General features: G+C 35.6%; 1 protein-coding gene across 1 annotated transcript in view; it reads right to left on the bottom strand.

Moving 5' to 3' along the window:
- LOC110018388 (protein OPAQUE1-like) overlaps window positions 1–18,424 on the bottom strand; it is an 87,812-nt gene that overhangs the window by 27,170 nt on the left and 42,218 nt on the right. The window contains exons 8-12 of the mRNA XM_020715688.1: window positions 11,889–12,110; window positions 10,670–10,809; window positions 10,307–10,415; window positions 10,131–10,181; window positions 9,947–10,036 (exon numbers count right to left, since the gene is read on the bottom strand). Coding sequence (XP_020571347.1) covers window positions 9,947–10,036; window positions 10,131–10,181; window positions 10,307–10,415; window positions 10,670–10,809; window positions 11,889–12,110 — 612 coding nt within the window. The remainder of the gene's footprint in view (window positions 1–9,946; window positions 10,037–10,130; window positions 10,182–10,306; window positions 10,416–10,669; window positions 10,810–11,888; window positions 12,111–18,424) is intronic.

Genomic DNA, 18,424 nt, shown 5'->3' on the forward strand with positions numbered 1-18,424 from the left:
CAACTATATGCCCATCCGAAGAAATACCACTTTATAACAAGTCAGGTATGCTTTCTGCGTTACATCGTGTCTAGTGCAGACAAATGAATCCTATTAAGATAGAGGGCATTGTTAGTTGGGCTGTACCACAATCTTTAACCGAATTGATGCAACTTTTGGGGCTGGCATCCTTCTATCAAAGATTCATCAGAAACTACAACACTATCACCTCCCTTCTGACTAAACTTCTGAAAAGGAAGGAGTTTGCTTGGACAACAACAACATATGACAATTTTGACACACTCAAAGAAAAGGAGATCCAGGCACCCACCCGTACTAGACTACCCGACTTCAATCAACTTTTCAAAGTAGAATGTGATGCCTCCGGACATAGGGATCGAAGCAATACTAAGCCAAGGAGGACACCTCATCGCTTTCTTCAGTGAGAAGTTGAACAAGTACATGAGGAAATACTCAACTTATGACAAGGAATTCTACGCCATCATAAGAGCTCTAGAATAGTCATTACCTATTGACAAACGAGTTTAGACTATTTATAGATCACAAGACCCTAAAATTCCTCAACAGCCAGAGAAAACTAAAAGGGATGACAAGCTACCTGGTTATTAGACTATTTATAGATCACAAGACCCTAAAATTCCAGAAGTCATTAACTAAAAGGGATGACAAGCTACCTGGGTGAAATTTATAACATCATTTCAGTTTGTGCTAAAACAGGCGGCAACACGAGAAGCCAGAAACATGTAGCAGATGCACTTAGTCGTCGACATATATTGATCACATCCATTCAGGCTCAAGTTGTGGGATTCAAGGTCATAAGAGATCTATATGAAACAGACAAAGATTTCTAAGGCATGTGAACAATGTCAGGAAAGGCCAACAAGGCAATATTACCGCACAGATGGATACATGTTCCACTAAGGTTAGTTGAGCATTCCCTGATGTTTACTGAGGGAGCCATTGTCCCGGAAGGCCATAGCGCATGATTAGCAGGCCAGTTTGGCAGGGACAAACCCTCACCCTTGTAAAGGAGCATTTTTTTGGCTAAAACTGACAAGAGATGCAAATTGACATGTCAAACAATGCAGATTTGTTATCTGGCAAAGACAAGCTTAGAACACAGGATTATACATACCACTTCCAGTACCAAAGAAACGGTGGATGGACGTATGGATTTCAAGTTATGACTCCAAACCCAAAGGAACAAAGACTCCATAATGGTTGTAGTAGATTCTCCAAAATGGCCTACTTTTTACTATGCCACCGGACAGTAGACGCCTTTCATATTGCCGAACTATACTTCAGGGAGATTGCAAGGTTGCACAAAATTCCAAAGATCATCACCTCTGATAGAGATGTCAAATTCCTAAGCCACTTCTGGAGACACTGGGGAAAACTTGACACCAAACTCCAATTCAGCTTCGCAGCACAACCACAGACAGACAAACAGATAGAGGTTGTACATCGAAGCTTGAGGAATCTCCTAAAATGTTGGTGGGAAAAATAAACAGTGGGATCTTATTTTAGCCCAAGTTGAGTTCTCCTATGACCGATCCATCAACCAAACTACTGAACAAACTCCCTTTGGGATTGTGTATGGACGCAATCCTCTCACACCACTTGAATTGGTCCCGCTCCTGTCATCTTTGGAAATCAGCAAGGACGCCACAGACAAATAAATCTAGGAAAAAAGTAACGTTTCAAAAAGGGGATCTCGAAAAGATTCAATTGAAAGAGGAACAAGTTCCTATAGGATCATTTAGGAAGCTCATGGACCTTTCAAAGTACTTCATAAGCCGAACGACAGCGCTTATAAGATTGACCTGCCTGGGGACAACAACATTTCAACCACATTCAATATCGCAGACTTAACACTATACTTTGAAGAGCCTGTTTCGAGTCATTTTCCCTCTTATTAGGATTGTATCTGACGATAGGTGGTGCTCTGACTGTATCCTACTTCGAAGTGATGTTGTATCCTTCCCATCTGCTTCACTTCTTCCCCTCTACCCTTCTCCTACCTCACCCCTAGCCACACCCCCATGTCCCTTCACTCCTCTGAGGTGATGAAATGACATTATTATGATTACATGCAATAAATATTCTATGAACATGCTTATAAACATATTTTTTTATTTTACTTATGATTCCGTGCTTATGACATACATCTCATAACCTCTTTCAATGTTTATGAGTAGCCTATATTTTAAATTTTTATACTACATGCTCTCTTTCAATGTTCTTTACTATGCTAGAATGTTACGACATGTGTAACCATGTACAAATTTATATGAGCATGCATGTTTCTTTTCCATGTATAAAATCTTAAGTTAGCTTTGATTATTTCTCTGAGCTAGTTGCCCAATCTTCGTTGTTAACTTCCAGGTAAGGGTAGCGAGCACCGGGCGAGTAGTTAGATTTGATTTGTACAGGTTTGCACTTTATAGTTTTGAAAGTTGTACAAATGTTTTGGGTACTTACTGCTATTTATTATAGTTTTGAAAGTTGTACAAATGTTTTGGGTACGTACTGCTATTTATAATAGATTTAACAGCTTTATATAATTTTCATGTTATGGATGATATGATTTTCATGCTTCCGAATATGTATATATATGAATAATTCATGTTATGGATGATATGATTTTCATGCTTCCGAGTATGTATATATATGAATAAATGATGAAATGTAATGTATCATGTATGTTACAGTGATTTAGTTAGACTAATTCACCACCCATTGAGTCCTGATTCTGTAAGTTAGAAAGAACATTGATGAGAATTTAATCTGGCCGAATTATCCACCACTATTGCACCTCGGCCAACTTTTTAAGAGAGCCAGTTGGGGTATTACAGAAAGTCGTATCAGACCATAGTTATTGAATGAAGAGAATGATGGAAGCATGTTAGGTTTAAAAGAACTAAGAATTAGAACAAATATGAATTAATTTATACAGAGCTATAGGTTGATAAATCTGGGGTGAGTATCACACACAACGTAAAGTATCATGCATGCACAATACAATATTATAGAATGAATTGCATTTAAATAATAAATTGTGTCAATATAGATAAACATGTATGAAGAAGAATCAAAAAGTATTGAGGGCCAGTTTCGTAGGCCAAGTGCAGAACATGAAGTAAGATTTGAAAATGTTTTGAATAGAAATGAAAATCAGAACAAGACCAATGAGGACACCAGAGCTATTGAGTTATAGGAAATCACACAACTTATTTCACAAGTGGTTGAAAATTAGTTGCTATCGAAAGATCCTCCACCAGTACAGAACCCATATCTTAAACCGGGGCAGATGTTGATCAACATTTGAAGAAATTTCAGTCGTTCAAGCCACCAACATTCAAGGGTGTCAGTGACCCTACAGTTGCTGAAGATTGGCTTTTGAAGATCAGTAAAATTCTAGATGGTATGATTTGTCCGAAAAACAAAAAAATGGTGCTTGCCAATTTCATGCTAGAAGGCGAGGTAAAAAGGTTGTAGTAGATATAACATAGAGAAAATTTCAACTGACACCTGTTCTACATATTTAAAAAGACGAATTTGTTAAAATGTTCAAAAATTGGTTCATTCCGCCTTCAGTTAGATGAGCACTGCAAGATAGTTATGCAATATGAGGCATAATTTACTTCTTTTTTCAGAGACTTACCTCATGTCAACACTTAGGAGGGAAAGTGCTGCAGATTTTTGCATGGTCTCCGAGATCAATTGAGGTTGGCATTGGCTCCGTTTGAAATCAAAAATTTCTTAGGACATGTTGAACGGGCAAGAAGAATCGAAAATGAGCTGATCTTTTCCATTCAGCAGTGGCAACCTTAAACAAGCAAGCAAAACATTTTGGCAAGGGAGAACACTTTTAAGGCAAGAAAATTAAATCATAAGGTAATAAAAAACAATCTCAAGTAGAAAAACCAGTTTGGAAAAAATAAGAAAAAAAATATTTTGGGCAGTGTTTAATTAATTGGTTCAGAAAAATGTTACAAATGTGGATAACCCACGTATATTCAAATGAACTGTCCACAGGAAAAAAAGAGAGACAACAGATCACAGGCAATTCAGAGACAAACATCCTATAAAATTTTTGGAAGATATTCAGCCCAACAAAACACAATTTTTGGGAAAGTCTTCAGTGAAAGAAAAGGAAGAAACTTCAGAACGCAGAACTGAACAACAAGTAAAAGCTCGAGTTTTTGCAATCCCACCTCAAGAAGTCAAAGAATCTGAATACGTGGTCACATGTAAGCTCCTAACTCAAGATTAGCCTAATACTGTTCTATTCGATTCAGGTGTATAACATTCCTTTATTTCTGAAGAGTTTATTGTCAATTTACATGTTGATATTATACATTTTCTGCTACTCTTTTTGTTATCATGCCATCGGGATGTGATTTTTATACCAATAGAAAATGTGTAGTGCATGTTCAAGTTCAAGATAAGAAGTTGCCAACAGAGTTGATTATCATGCCAATTCAGACCTTTGATAATTTGAAAATGGATTGATTGATAAATCATTGTACTACAATTGAAAGCTGGAAAAGACAAGTAAGAACTCAAATCGCCTGATAAAAAATTATTTTATATTCTATGTGATCGAAATGTACAATTATCCCTGATTAATGTTGTAACAGTTGGGAAATACTTGTGAGGTGATGAACTGGTATTTTTGGCAAAAATAGAAGTGATGAATTAACATGTATATGAATTGAAGAACATCCCAGTGATTTCGGAATTTCCTTATGTATTCAGAAACAAGAAATTTTGCATGAAGCTCATCAAACATGCTACACAATTAATTCAATCAACACAAAAATGTATAAGGAATTGAAGTTGACATTTTGGTGGCAAGGTATGAAGAAAAATGTAACTAAATATGTATCTAAATGTCAAGCTTGTCAGATTGTAAATGCTGAGCATCAGAGATCCAACGGTTACTAAAATCGTTGTCGATACCTAAATGAAAATGAGAAGAAATTGCTATGAATTTTTTTATGGGATTTCCTCGATCTAGACCTGGTCACAACAGTATTTGGGCTATTATTGGCAGGTTACAAAGTGCTCATTTTTTCCCAATTAGACGGACATATTCAGTGGAAAAGTTAGCTAGATTGTATGTCAAGTAAATTGTTAGATTGCATGAAATTCCCAAATTTACTGTTTCTAATAAAGATGCAAGATTTACATCCATGTTTTGGAAAGTCAATTTGACAAGATTTGGGTACTCTGAAATTAATTCTACTTTACCTCAAATTTTGCATACCTAGAAAGAAACAAATCATTTTTATATAATTTCATGCATGAAGTTGATCAATTTCATATAAAATACTACATATTAATTATTATCGGATTGGGAGGTATAAAATTTCGACGCTATAAGTATAGTAAAATTAATTCTACTTTAATGATTTTGCATGAAGCTCATCAAACATGCTACACAATTCATTCAATCAACACAAGCATGTATAAGGAATTGAAGTTGACATTTTGGAAGTATAGTAAAATTAATTCTACTTTAATGATCCCTAATCATATCATTAAACCCACAACTCTACTGTTCCCATCCGACATTTCATGCGATATTTAACACTAGGATAGAGTCAGTGTGTTGAATGCATTGTATTTCCTCAGGGCTTTGAATTTCCTTCCACTCTTTCAAATCCCTTCTCCTCTCTCTCCCAAATTCTCCGCTCACGAGTACCTTCCCTGCCCTCTCTTTGACCGATTTCGCTAGTTTGGAGGATCTAGTGAAGGCTTCGGCTCAGGCACTATGGCCAGGTCAAAAGCAAGCAAACCGAGAAGTGCACAAGAAAACTGTAGCTCGCAGCTTAAGGCTTCAGGGTCAAATTTAAAAGGAACGAAACTAAGTTTAGCGTCTTTTGAAACTTTCAATTCCTTAAAGGGGAGTCAATTGAGGTGTGACATTATAATATTTTAAATAATTATTAACTTTACATTATTTAAGTATAAAATTTAACACTGTTATTGCCGGTCCCAATCTCAGATGTGAAAAGTGGAGGGTTGCGTTAGATAGTCGGCGGCCAGCGTAAAACTTGTGGAAAAAATCATGACATGAATCCTTTTGATCATGTCAAAACAAAGAGAAAAGAAAAGTAGTCAAACAAAAAGAAAAGAAAAGTAAAGATTTAACTCGACTAAAGAAAAAAAAGAAAAGAAAAGTAAAGATTTAACTCAACTAAAGCGTATTAAAGATGAAATTCAAAAAGTATTTTTTTTAGAAAAATGTATTCAACATAGATGTGTGAGTTATTTTGATAAGCTTTTTAATGAAGTTTCTGAATATACAATCGACCATAGTGATCTTAATATCGTTAATAATAATAAAACGTTTCATTTTTACCGTCGCATTAGTAAAAAAAAAATTGAATAGGCTTTAAAGAAAACCAATGGTGGAAAGTCTGTTGACCTAATGGTATGACAATTGAAGTATGGAAATATTTAAGGGATTTGGGAGTTCCTTGGCTTACTAAACTCTTTAATATAATTTTAAAAGCTAAAAAGATGTCTGAGGAGTGAATGAAGAGTATTTTAGTCCCTTTTTTAAGAATAAAGGGGATGCACAAGAGTGTGCAAATTATAAAGGGATTAAGTTCATGTGTCATACTTTAAAATTATGGGAGAGGGTAATCGAACATAAGTTAAGACATTACAAAAATTTTTCATAATCAATTTGAATTTTTGCCGAGCAGGTCTACTATTTAATGGCACAGTTAAGTATGAGCGTTCATAATCAATTTGGATTTTTGCCGGGCAGGTCTACTATTTAATGACACAGTTAAGTATGAGCAGAAGAGGTAGAATACATATTTAATGGCTTAAGAGTTACTTTAATGAGAATTTGAGTCTATATGCAGCTCAAGCATAGGTTGTACCAAAAGATAATGAATACCTATTTTACCAGGATGTGCTCCAAAATGAGAATGCTTATAAGATTGACTTGTCGAAAGATTGCAATATTTCCATTACTTTCAACGTGTCCAATCTTTCACCATACTACGAGAAAATAGAAGCTTCAACGAATGAGATCGACGCTCCCACAACCCCGGGAGACTAAAGTGAGGCGTCCCACCACGACGCGGGTGTTCGCCAACATACCTGAACCAAACTAGTTCAATTATTTCCTTGTTTGGAATATCGATCGGTCCTCTGGGCCCACTCCTAGTTATCCTATTATTATAAATTTGCTTTCGTAGAAGTATAGGGTTAATTTGTATCATGTGTTTGTTCGCGACAGCCGCAGGCGACCCGATTTTCCAGTATGGAGATATATCCAAGGGTTGAGTGTTGCTCTGACTGTATCTTGATCCAAAGGTGGTGGTTATGTTTCGCCAACCCTTCCCCTCCCTTTCCATGTCGCTACCTGTCGCCCAACCTTGCTGTAGCAGTCCCCAAAACAGCTGTCCTTGCTGTTTTTGCTGCAGTTCTCCCCTTCCCAGCTGCTCTTCCCTTCCTTGTCCTCCCCACATCACTCCCAACCAACCCTTCCTTGCTTCCACTGCCCAAAATCACCTCCCCACAGCCTTGTTGCTGTTGCAACCGCCCAAAAACGCCCTTCCGGCAGCCTTGCTGTTGTTCCAGCCGCCCAGAACTGCCTCCCTGTTTGTTGCTGCCCCAGGACAGCAAGTTAATGCTGTCTTACACTGTTTTAGACTGCAGTCCAGCCGACCTTTCCAGTTTGCAGTTGCCAGGACAGCAAGCAACTTCTGTTTCGCCGCCATACCTGCAACTTGCTCCACTTCCCCATCTTGCCACCACCCTTCCATGCCCTTCACACCCACCCCAAACCCCAAACCCCAACAACCAACACATCCCCACCAACCCCACCTTAGATTCGCCCCAGTCGTGTTCTTCATGTCATGTCTTTTTTCAATATGATACTTTAACTTGTTTGGTTGTAAGTTTCTATTTGATTTCAACAATAATATTTGGTATTGCCGTTGTTTTGCTTAATCCAGGTATCATCTCCATTCTACTAGTTTGCATCAATGACAAAGTGAGAACAAGAAGTAACTTAAAAGGTATGAAAACTTCAAGGAAAAGGTTGTTCTTAGAGTTTATATTAAAAAAAAACTGGGTAGGCAAAATTACTTTCTATTACGACTGACACCCTTGACATGGTATCTTTACATCATAAAAATATGTAATAAATATATTGAAAGAAATAGGCAAGTTGAGATGTATCTTGTTGAGTTACTCATAAAATTTTATCATAAATTTGAAGATACTCTAGAAGAGTGCCATAGAAAAAACTTGTTATAAAAAACTACTAAGAAGGCTAATCCAATGGTACGCGCTAAGACTATTTATGCAAGATCTATGGTTTATAACAAGTTAACTTCGAGTTATTCCACATTTTTAAGAATTAACCCCATAATTTGTAGAAAATAAAAATAAAATGTGATAGCAAGAACTAACATGGAACAAAATTTAAATATATGGTACTAAGAATCCATTGACTATGAGGGCTAAAAATTATCAAAGATTTAATGGATAAGTCCCATTTAGTTCTATAATGAAAAAAAGCCAACCGTCAATATTGATATAATCTCATGCAACAAAACTGACATGGGGCTGCAAGAGGGGTTGAATCGGGCAATAAGTGGCTGCTAGTTCAGTAGGGAGGTAAATCGGCCGACCCTTATTAGGGTAGGGAGGGTTGCCGCCTCCTCCATGTCCCCTCCCCTCTCCTAATTATCATAGTTTATTATAAATATGTTGTGATTTGGGTTTAGGGTTTAGTTTTGATTGAGTTTTCTATCAGAACAGCCACCGGTGTCCGATTTCTCCCTACCTAGGGCTGTATCCGAGGACAGGTGATGCTCCTGCTGTATCATGCTTCGAGGAAATGACTATTCCTCGTCCTGCTCGCTGCCCTTCCACCTGCAGCCCACAGTTTTCCTGTTCCCCTCTGCAAATTCCATTTCCCTCCACTACTACTGCTGCAATCCCCTCTTACTTCAATTGTCAATATCATAAACCCTTCCTGCTCCACTCTTATTGTGTAATCCCTTCTCACTTCCGCTACTGCTGCCTTAGCCTCATGCCACCTGTTACTCTCACAACCCCTCCTACCTCCCCACCTATTACCGTGCGCCTAGCACCCTGCCCCTCTTGCGACCACCTACCTATATTGGCCTCCCTTAGGGGATCGTGTGTGTTTGGTGCTGTTTTATTTCTGTTTTAAGAGCTGTTGTTGTACCTCTTTTAATTTTAGCAATAATAATTTCATTTCTATTATATTTTGGGCTTACTCCGGTATCAATAACTCAACAAAAAAAATATTAAAGTAGATGAGCATTTATAAAAAGAAAAACTTGATAGTGATATAACCAACACTTAATTCATTGCCATAGGAATAACAGAAACAAGAACTCCTAGACATTCGCACAAAATGAATATCAGGAACAATATTTTAAAAACTAACAATGCAAACTTAGAATGGATAGCATCCATTCAGGAACAATATTTTAAAAACTAACAATGCAAACTTTGAGTTTTGAACTAAATTTCCTTGAAGTTTAGAATCGAAACTAACATTGCCATTGAGTTTATATTCAGTTGAAAGAGACTGAAAATTTCAATCTCCATCAATGTTCGACCGAGCTCAATAGTTCTTGGACTTTCTTATTCAATTCATGCCCACCCCGGTGACTTGTGGGATTAGTATTGCAACCTCATAAATCTGTTGACTATTAAAATATAATTTTGCTTATAAATCCGTGCATATTTTAATTATTCAATCTTGATATTATATATTTCCTATTAGAAGCTCTCCTAGGATTTTATTAATACAATACAAATATTAGAATAAAATACTCAACCAATTCTCTCCAATTTTTATCAACAGGAAAAAAAAAAAAAATGGTGAGCAATACTTTAGAATTTACACCTAAATATCAGAAAGTTAGGAGAATACCTCATCTCTCTCAAGGACCATCCTTGGTCGATGTGAATCAGACATGCTTTGGGGGGCAGAAACAGGATAATTTGCTTGCGTAGGAGTTTCCTGTAGTTATAAATGCACCATCAAAAAATTCTAAAAAAACTGAAAACAAGCACCGAAGTAGGAGCACAGTTGTGTTTTTTATAAATGAACTTACAAATCCAAGAATTCTTTGGGTATCCGAAAGCATGAGCCCACTGGTATACTTCTGTTTTTATAACAAGAAGCTTAGATCTCATTAGACTAATTAATAAGAAACGTTGATAACAATGGATAACACATGTCACCTAGTAAGGGGTGCATCCATAACGTAAGGAAATATATTTCATTTACCTCTGGGAAATGTTTTGCAACAGTAAAGCTATTCAAGGGAGACTTGTCCATAGAGTTTTGCCTTAGGATGTGGTTTTCATCTTGTAAATTAGACAGCTTCTCTTCCAAGCTGGAACACAAATAAACAACGCCAGAAAATGGCAAAAACAGGCATAATATTACAAAACACTAATTCAGTAAAAGCATTTAATCTGAAAGTGTGAAGGAGAAAGATACCAGCAGCTATACATAAACAAATAAAAAATCACGTGCAACATTGCTTTAAATTATGCACATAAAAATAAAGAAAAGGGTATACATGCTGAGAGGAAGAATGTTAAATTAAAAATGAGTAAAGTTGCATGAGGATTGATCAATCATTACCTCTGCAGATTATGCTGAAGGTCCGCAAACTTTTTTTCTGTTTCGTGTAATTTTGTAAGAGTCAACAAACTTTCCTTCTGAGAACGGTGCAGTTCGTTCTCCAATTCCAAACTTCTCTTTCCCAGAGACTCCACAGAAATCTTAGAATAAACAATGAAGAGCATAAAATGGCTATATATTCATAGAAAAAACAGATAACAGATATTTACCAGAACACACCTATAAGATAAATGGGTTAAAGAGGATAAAACAGTTTATTTACATGCAAAACTTGAATTATTCATTCACAGGAAGCTATGTGCAAACTTATCATCTATTTTCAAGATCAGATATGTCAAGGAATGTGAAAACGTTGGGTCAATTCCCATTGCAGATGATAGAAATAATATGTTGACAAGCTAAGCGCATATTATGGCAAACATGGTCACAAGTTGAAAGCTTACTTGAATCAGTTAAATTTTAATCAATTCAAATCCAAAACCCTAAAGTTTGAAATGAGTTAACTTTTATTCAAATTGCAATAATAATCTCTAGTTCCAAGTCGAGGCCAACTCACAATAGTTTAGTTTGATATGCATATCACAGCTCCCCAATGTTTTCCGTCACCTAAAAAAAGCAAAAATGCAATTTTTCATTTACAACTAAAAAATCACGACGTCTGTTCTCTATTAAAAATATCAATATTTGTCGCCAAACTTCTTTTTTGCATACATTAGTCCCCTGTTTTTCTAGCATGATTTATATCGTTCAATAGCTGGTTTCCATGGAATTTCATACGATTCACACAAGGGCAAAGAAAGCCTAACGATCACAAGATAACTGACTGCCACCGACTCCTTGGACCTATTCAATACGAATGATCACAAAATATTAATACAGATCCCTCAAAAAAAACAAATTTTTAAATATGAAGCGTAATGATCCTCTAATACACTAACAAAAGAATTTAAAAAAAAACGAAGATTGCTCTAAACCTTGTGAAGGATGATGAAGGATGATAAAAAAAGGAAGGATGATGCTATGGCAAGTATCAAAAAGGAAGGATGATGCTATGGTGAAGGATGATAAAAAAAAACGAGGATTGACAAGTATACAAAAACAATGAAGGATGATGCTATGGCAAACAAAAAAGTAGCATGGCAAAAGGCAAAGGTTGCAAAAATAAGAGAACAACTCAACACTATCTGAAAAACATCGATGAAATAAAATTGCTCTAAACCTTCAGAAAATGGTTCTCCTTCTGTATTTCAGTCATTTTATCAAGATTATTCTGCAGTGCTGCCTTGTCCTTCCTCAGCATATCTATCTCACTTGAAAGAGAAGAGTTCCTATTGCATTCATCAACAATGACAAATTTAGCTGTCTTTAACTCAGCATGCAATAAATCCAAGGATCTCTGAAGCTTTGAAACTTCAACGAGTTTGGTCTCTTCAGCAGCAACCTGCATTAACAGCATCATCAATACAACAAAGCAGCAGTGTCTAAAATTTTGCTTAACATAAAATAAGCGTAGTAGGTGAAGAGAAACCTGAAAAATACTCAACAATGAAAGTACACTTCTCTAAAAAGAAATACCTTCAATAATGTTCAATTTAAGTTGTAATAATACAGGTGCACTCATTTAGTGAAAGAAAACTTCTTTTTTAAAAAAATAGATGTGTACGGATTGCATGACTTGAATACAAAATATGCTATTGGATTTTAATAATAGTAGTAAACTGTGCCATTTATTATAATTATTTACATACTTAAGCATACCCTAAATACTCCAAGGATGGACTCACCAGCTGAGCTCAAGATGCAATTGCTGGCTGGGTTTAAGGAGAACTTGCTAGCGAGGTTTGAAGTAGACTTACTAGCCAGGATTGAAGTGAACCAACCAACCGGGTTCTAGAAAAACTCGGACTCCAAGCTCATGGAGAACTTGCCAGACTTACAACGAGCCTACTGAAACAACTAAGCTCGGCCAAAGTCTCCCAAGACGAGGAGCAACCCAACAACTTCCACTAGGGAGAAATTGACTTCCTCTCGACTAGCCTACTGAGTACCAATCTGAGTTCTCAAGATACAAATTTCTTGTATTTTATAAGCAGGGAATCGACTTCCTTTGTACATTTTCATATATGTACCACATTATGTAGTCGTTTCTGCAGCACCCAAACCCAAACCCCTGCTTATAAATAAAGGGTCAAGGAAAGCAAAAACTACACAATCTGACTTGGACAAGAGTTTCCCGCATGATTGCGAGGAAGCAGGCCAGACAGCCGAACTGGCGGGCATAGGGGACCGGTCAAAGCGACCTGGTCCAGAATTCCAGAGGATCGAACGGCATCAATTTTCGCATCTCTCGCCTAGATCGAGCGAGATTTGGGAAAAAGCGTTATTGAAACCTGGCCATTCTCCTTCCTTTCTTTTCACCTTTCCTTTCTTGTTTCCCACCAAGCTAGGTTTATTTATGTGCTTGTTTCCTGAGTTTAGAAGCAGCATTTTGCTGTGTTTGATTTCAGATTTCCTGTGTGGAGCCTTTTTCCCCCTTTAGGCCTGTAGTCGACGGCTAGGGTGGTGCTCCGGTTATATCTCTCTCCCCAGTGGTGATTGTTTCTTCCTTATTCTTATTTCCAGCAGTCTAACCTGCTGTCCAGCACCTTCTGGCCACACCAAACCACCTGTATCTTTGCTACATCGCTGCCGACCCACCCATTCTTGTTGCCGCTGCCACAGGACAATAAACCTTTGTTGTTCCAGGCGTTTTTGGCCCAATTTCTTGTTGTAGCTGCATAGACAGCTCACCTTCTAGTTGTTCATGACGTTTTCTCACCTCGCCTTCGCTGTCGCCACCCCCGCTAGTCATTCCGACCCACCTAGCAACCTCCACCTCCCTTGGGATGCACTCTCTAGTTGTTCATGCTGTTTTATGTGTTGGTGATGTTATTTTCAGTTTGTGTGTTGTAATCCTATTTCCATATTAATAAAAGTTGTTCTTTTCTGAATGTTAAAATGAAATAAAGTTCAATTTCTGTTATAATCCTATTTCCATATTAATAAAGTTCAATTTCAAAAAATTTATTATTTGCTTCATAATTTATGAATGTTAAAATGAAATAAAGAACCCCAAATTTAAAACTTATTTATAATTAAGTTGTCATTAATGTTAGGTGCCCAAATGAAAATTTTAAAAGCTTTAACACAAAAAAAATTAAATTGTATATTCCTACATATATATGTATATCTGGTTAGCTCATACATATATGTATAGTTATAGTTTTTTATAGGTAAATAAAGAACTTATGACCCTAATGATAGAAAATGTAGAAGCAATAGAAGATAATATTAGCACTAAACAAGAAGTTAATCATATTTAAATTGTTATTATAGGCGCACATAAGAACTAAACTAATATGAGGAAAAGAATAACAGACGACACTGTTGAGGCGAGTAATAAGTTTTTATTTTATAATAGTTCTGTTTATTTCCGCATATTTTACGGTTTCCCAGCATTTCCTTTAAAATGCAGTCGTCTATATTTCCTTTTAAATGTTAAATGCAAGATAAATATATATATATATATATATGAATGATATATATGCATGCATATGAAATTCACCCTTGGATGATACTAGAAGGGGAATGCATTATACTCGTGAACGAAATGAAAATGAATATGGAAAATGTTGTCTACCTTTATGGTGGTGAGTTGGAAAATGTTAAACCTATATTTTTATAAAGCATAAGCTTAGACATTGACTCCCAATCATGAAAAGTATAACCTAAATATATAAAAGGAAATGAAATTGTTTTCTCTACTGCTCTCTTTTACTGCACAGTATTTTATTTTTCCTGCTCTTTTAGAAAAATATTTTAAAAATAAGAATTATTATAATTTAGAAATATTTACCCACTGAGTAGTTTTAACTCAAACCATAGTTGCTAGTATCTTTATTGAAAAACTAATTATTGATTAGATGGATCCCACGGAGCACAGGTATAAGCGTCATGGAGAGCAAGCTAATAAGTATTGTAGTTTAGTTTATTTTCAATTTAAATGTAACGGTTTAAATATGACTAATCAAAAGTAAATAAATTTTTTTGTATAGAATGACTCTTTTATGCATTGAAATTTTATGTTAAGAAATGAAACAGTTAGATAGATCTCTTATGTTTGACCGTTAGTTCTCATCTTGATAATTCCAATCTCACTGAACAGGGTCGTGCAGCCGCCGCCCATGGATAGCTAACCTTTGTTGTTCCTGTCATTTCTAACCCAATTTCTAAATGTAGATGCACAAAATAGTCTGCCCTCTAGTTGTTCTTGTTGTTTTCCCACCTCGCCTTCACTTCCACCACCCTCTCTAGTCATCCCGGCCCACCTAGCAACCTCCACCACCCTTAGGATGCACTATCGAGGTATTTGTTGTCATTTTATATGTTGGTGATATTATTTTCAGTTTGTGTGTGTTATAATATGAGGAAAAGAATAACAGACGACACTGTTGAGGTGAGTAATAAGTTTTTATTTTATAATAGTTCCGTTTATTTCCGCATATTTTACGGTTTCCCAACATTTCCTTTAAAATGCAGCCGTCTATATTTCCTTTTAAATGTTAAATGCAAGATAAATATATATATATATATATATGAATGATATATATGCATGCATATGAAATTCACCCTTGGATGATACTAGAAGGGGAATGCATTATACTCGTGAACGAAATGAAAATGAATATGGAAAATGTTGTCTACCTTTATGGTGGTGAGTTGGAAAATGTTAAACATATATTTTTATAAAGCATAAGTTTAGACATTGACTCCCAATCATGAAAAGTATAACCTAAATATATAAAAGGAAATGAAATTGTTTTCTCTACTGCTCTCTTTTACTGCACAGTATTTTATTTTTCCTGCTCTTTTAGAAAAATATTTTAAAAATAAGAATTATTATAATTTAGAAATATTTACCCACATAGTAGTTTTAACTCAAACCATAGTTGCTAGTATCTTTATTGAAAAACTAATTATTGATTAGATGGATCCCACGGAGCACAGGTATAAGCGTCATGGAGAGCAAGCTAATAAGTATTGTAGTTTAGTTTATTTTCAATTTAAATGTAACGGTTTAAATATGACTAATCAAAAGTAAATAAATTTTTTTGTATAGAATGACTCTTTTATGCATTGAAATTTTATGTTAAGAAATGAAACAGTTAGATAGATCTCTTCTGTTTGACCGTTAGTTCTCATCTTGATAATTCCAATCTCACTGAACAGGGTCGTGCAGCCGCCGCCCATGGATAGCTAACCTTTGTTGTTCCTGTCATTTCTAACCCAATTTCTAAATGTAGATGCACAAAATAGTCTGCCCTCTAGTTGTTCTTGTTGTTTTCCCACCTCGCCTTCACTTCCACCACCCTCTCTAGTCATCCCGACCCACCTAGCAACCTCCACCACCCTTAGGATGCACTATCGAGGTATTTGTTGTCATTTTATATGTTGGTGATATTATTTTCAGTTTGTGTGTGTTATAACCCTATTTCCTATTAATAAAAGTTTTTTTTTTTTGATATGGGCTTCCTCCTCCGGTATCACAATTTTATGCAGCCTAGCCCAAAAATACCATAATATTAAAAATTATAGTGGATTTATCCTTCTCTTGTCTCTCTTTTTTCCCTTTTTTTTCTATATTCCTCATTCTAAGTATGATCTTAGTGTAATTTATGGATAGACAAATCAGGATTCAACATCTTTAACAGGTATAGTGAGCATGAATCTATACTACAAATCAGAAGAGAATCACATAAATATGTAGGAAGAGCCCATAGAGAACTAACTAGAAAAGCACCAACTAGAGAAGCTTCCAGTCACCATAAAATAGGAGTTTGTAACCACCAAGTAGTTGACTAAGATGGAGCAAAGATTCAAGAGAATAATTCAAGGGGTCCTAGAGTAGATACCAAGAAACACACCCAAAGTGCAGTCATTAGAAGACTCAATTGATTCGATGGTTATAAGAAGAAACTTTAAAGCTAGAGTCCTCCCATCCATTGATGATGAAACATATTACCCAAATTCTAATCTAGATTTGTCATTCTCACCTTATTGAATGAGAGGTGACTTGAGAAGATAAAACTACAACTTTCCAATGCCTTCTCAACGAAAATCGCAAAGGCAAAGCCACCCACCAAATTTAAAATCCCACACTTGAACTTATAGAAATGCCAAACCGGCCCAATCGACCAAATAATATATTTTGAGCCCTCCTCCATCTCATTGGTTTGAAAATAATTCACAAATTTTAAAGAATCACATTTACATCATGCTTTGTGTTACAATGCCTAATAAATAATAAAAAAAATTGAAAGTGAATATTTACCCCCATTGTATGAGCAAAAAATATAATAAAAAAAAAGGGACCAACCTTCCAACATAATAATTATAAATTTGTTGTCATAAAAGTCAGAGGCTTGTGCCTTAAATTCACAAAGATTGTGAAAATCAAGGAGTTTTCAAATAACCAACCTTCATACAACCAAATTGGAATAGCACAAGTCCCCCACTAATAAATATATAACTCGATCAAGCCATATGGTCGAGCTCAACGCACACAGATATGACTGAGATGATAACATTTCTTACTCACCAAGCCATCAAAACGACAACAATAAGAGAATGCCCACATTGTAAGACTAAAAACGAGCTAAGAGTTCTAAGCTTATCGAAGAAAATCAGTTCAAGAGGTCCAAATTATAAAAAATAAAAAATAAAAATAAATAAATAATCTCAATTGGGCAACAAGTCAAGGCAAAACCAAAGAGAACATGCTCAATAAATAAAGCATAAGAACAAATAATTGTTGAGTTAGTATCATTGTCAAACTAAAATATGTTTAAATTCTTTCAAATGTGTCACGAATTAAAAAAATACCTAACATTTCTGTTTTTTAACAAGTTTATGAAATCATTAAATAGAATTGATGTAATAAATCCGATGTTCTTAGAGGGCCAAGGCTAAAGTAATGAAATTGATGACAAAATTTCCATTTGGGTATCAAGCTTCAGACCAATAACATTGTCATTGACCAAACATTAATGCCTTGGTTAATGGTGCACATCCTTCATCAAGTCCACCAAAGCAAAAATAATATGATGAAATGAACTCATTTCATCATCTATATAGATAGAACAGGTCAATCAAGCCTATTAAGACACAAAGCATAGGACATGAAGAACTCGAAATCCAAAACTTAAAACCACAAAAAAATTATCATAATTAAGTTCATCAAGTATGCTAAGCTTTTCTTGCCCAATTTGCAAGAATGTTATCTGACAATAAATTGGCCATGAGTAAAGAGGATTGGATACAAAGAGGAGGGGAAAAAGAAACTTCATTAAGTACAAAGCATTGGTTGATGACCACCTAAATTTGGCTAAACAAACTATTACAATCAAGCCAACAAAATTCAATTCAAAAACCTAGTCTACAGAGCAAGCTCACCTCTACCCAAAAAAAATCATTTGATTTCAATCAATTCTCTAAAGCTAAAATGCAATATTGATCAAAGATAAGTCTACAATACTTCAAGCCTACATGTCAACGTGCAATTAACCATTTACCAGTACATTTGTGAACATTTCGACAAATCTATAGACCTAAGCTCACAATAACATTAATATAAATTCAGAGAGTAGCAAGATAAACCAGTTTACAAAAAATCTCATTTGCTCAAGGATGGACCAAATTTGTTCTGGGCATTTTTTT

The sequence above is a fragment of the Phalaenopsis equestris genome, unplaced genomic scaffold (assembly GCF_001263595.1).
Source record: "Phalaenopsis equestris unplaced genomic scaffold, ASM126359v1 Scaffold000021, whole genome shotgun sequence".
Classification (NCBI taxonomy): Eukaryota; Viridiplantae; Streptophyta; class Magnoliopsida; order Asparagales; family Orchidaceae; genus Phalaenopsis; species Phalaenopsis equestris.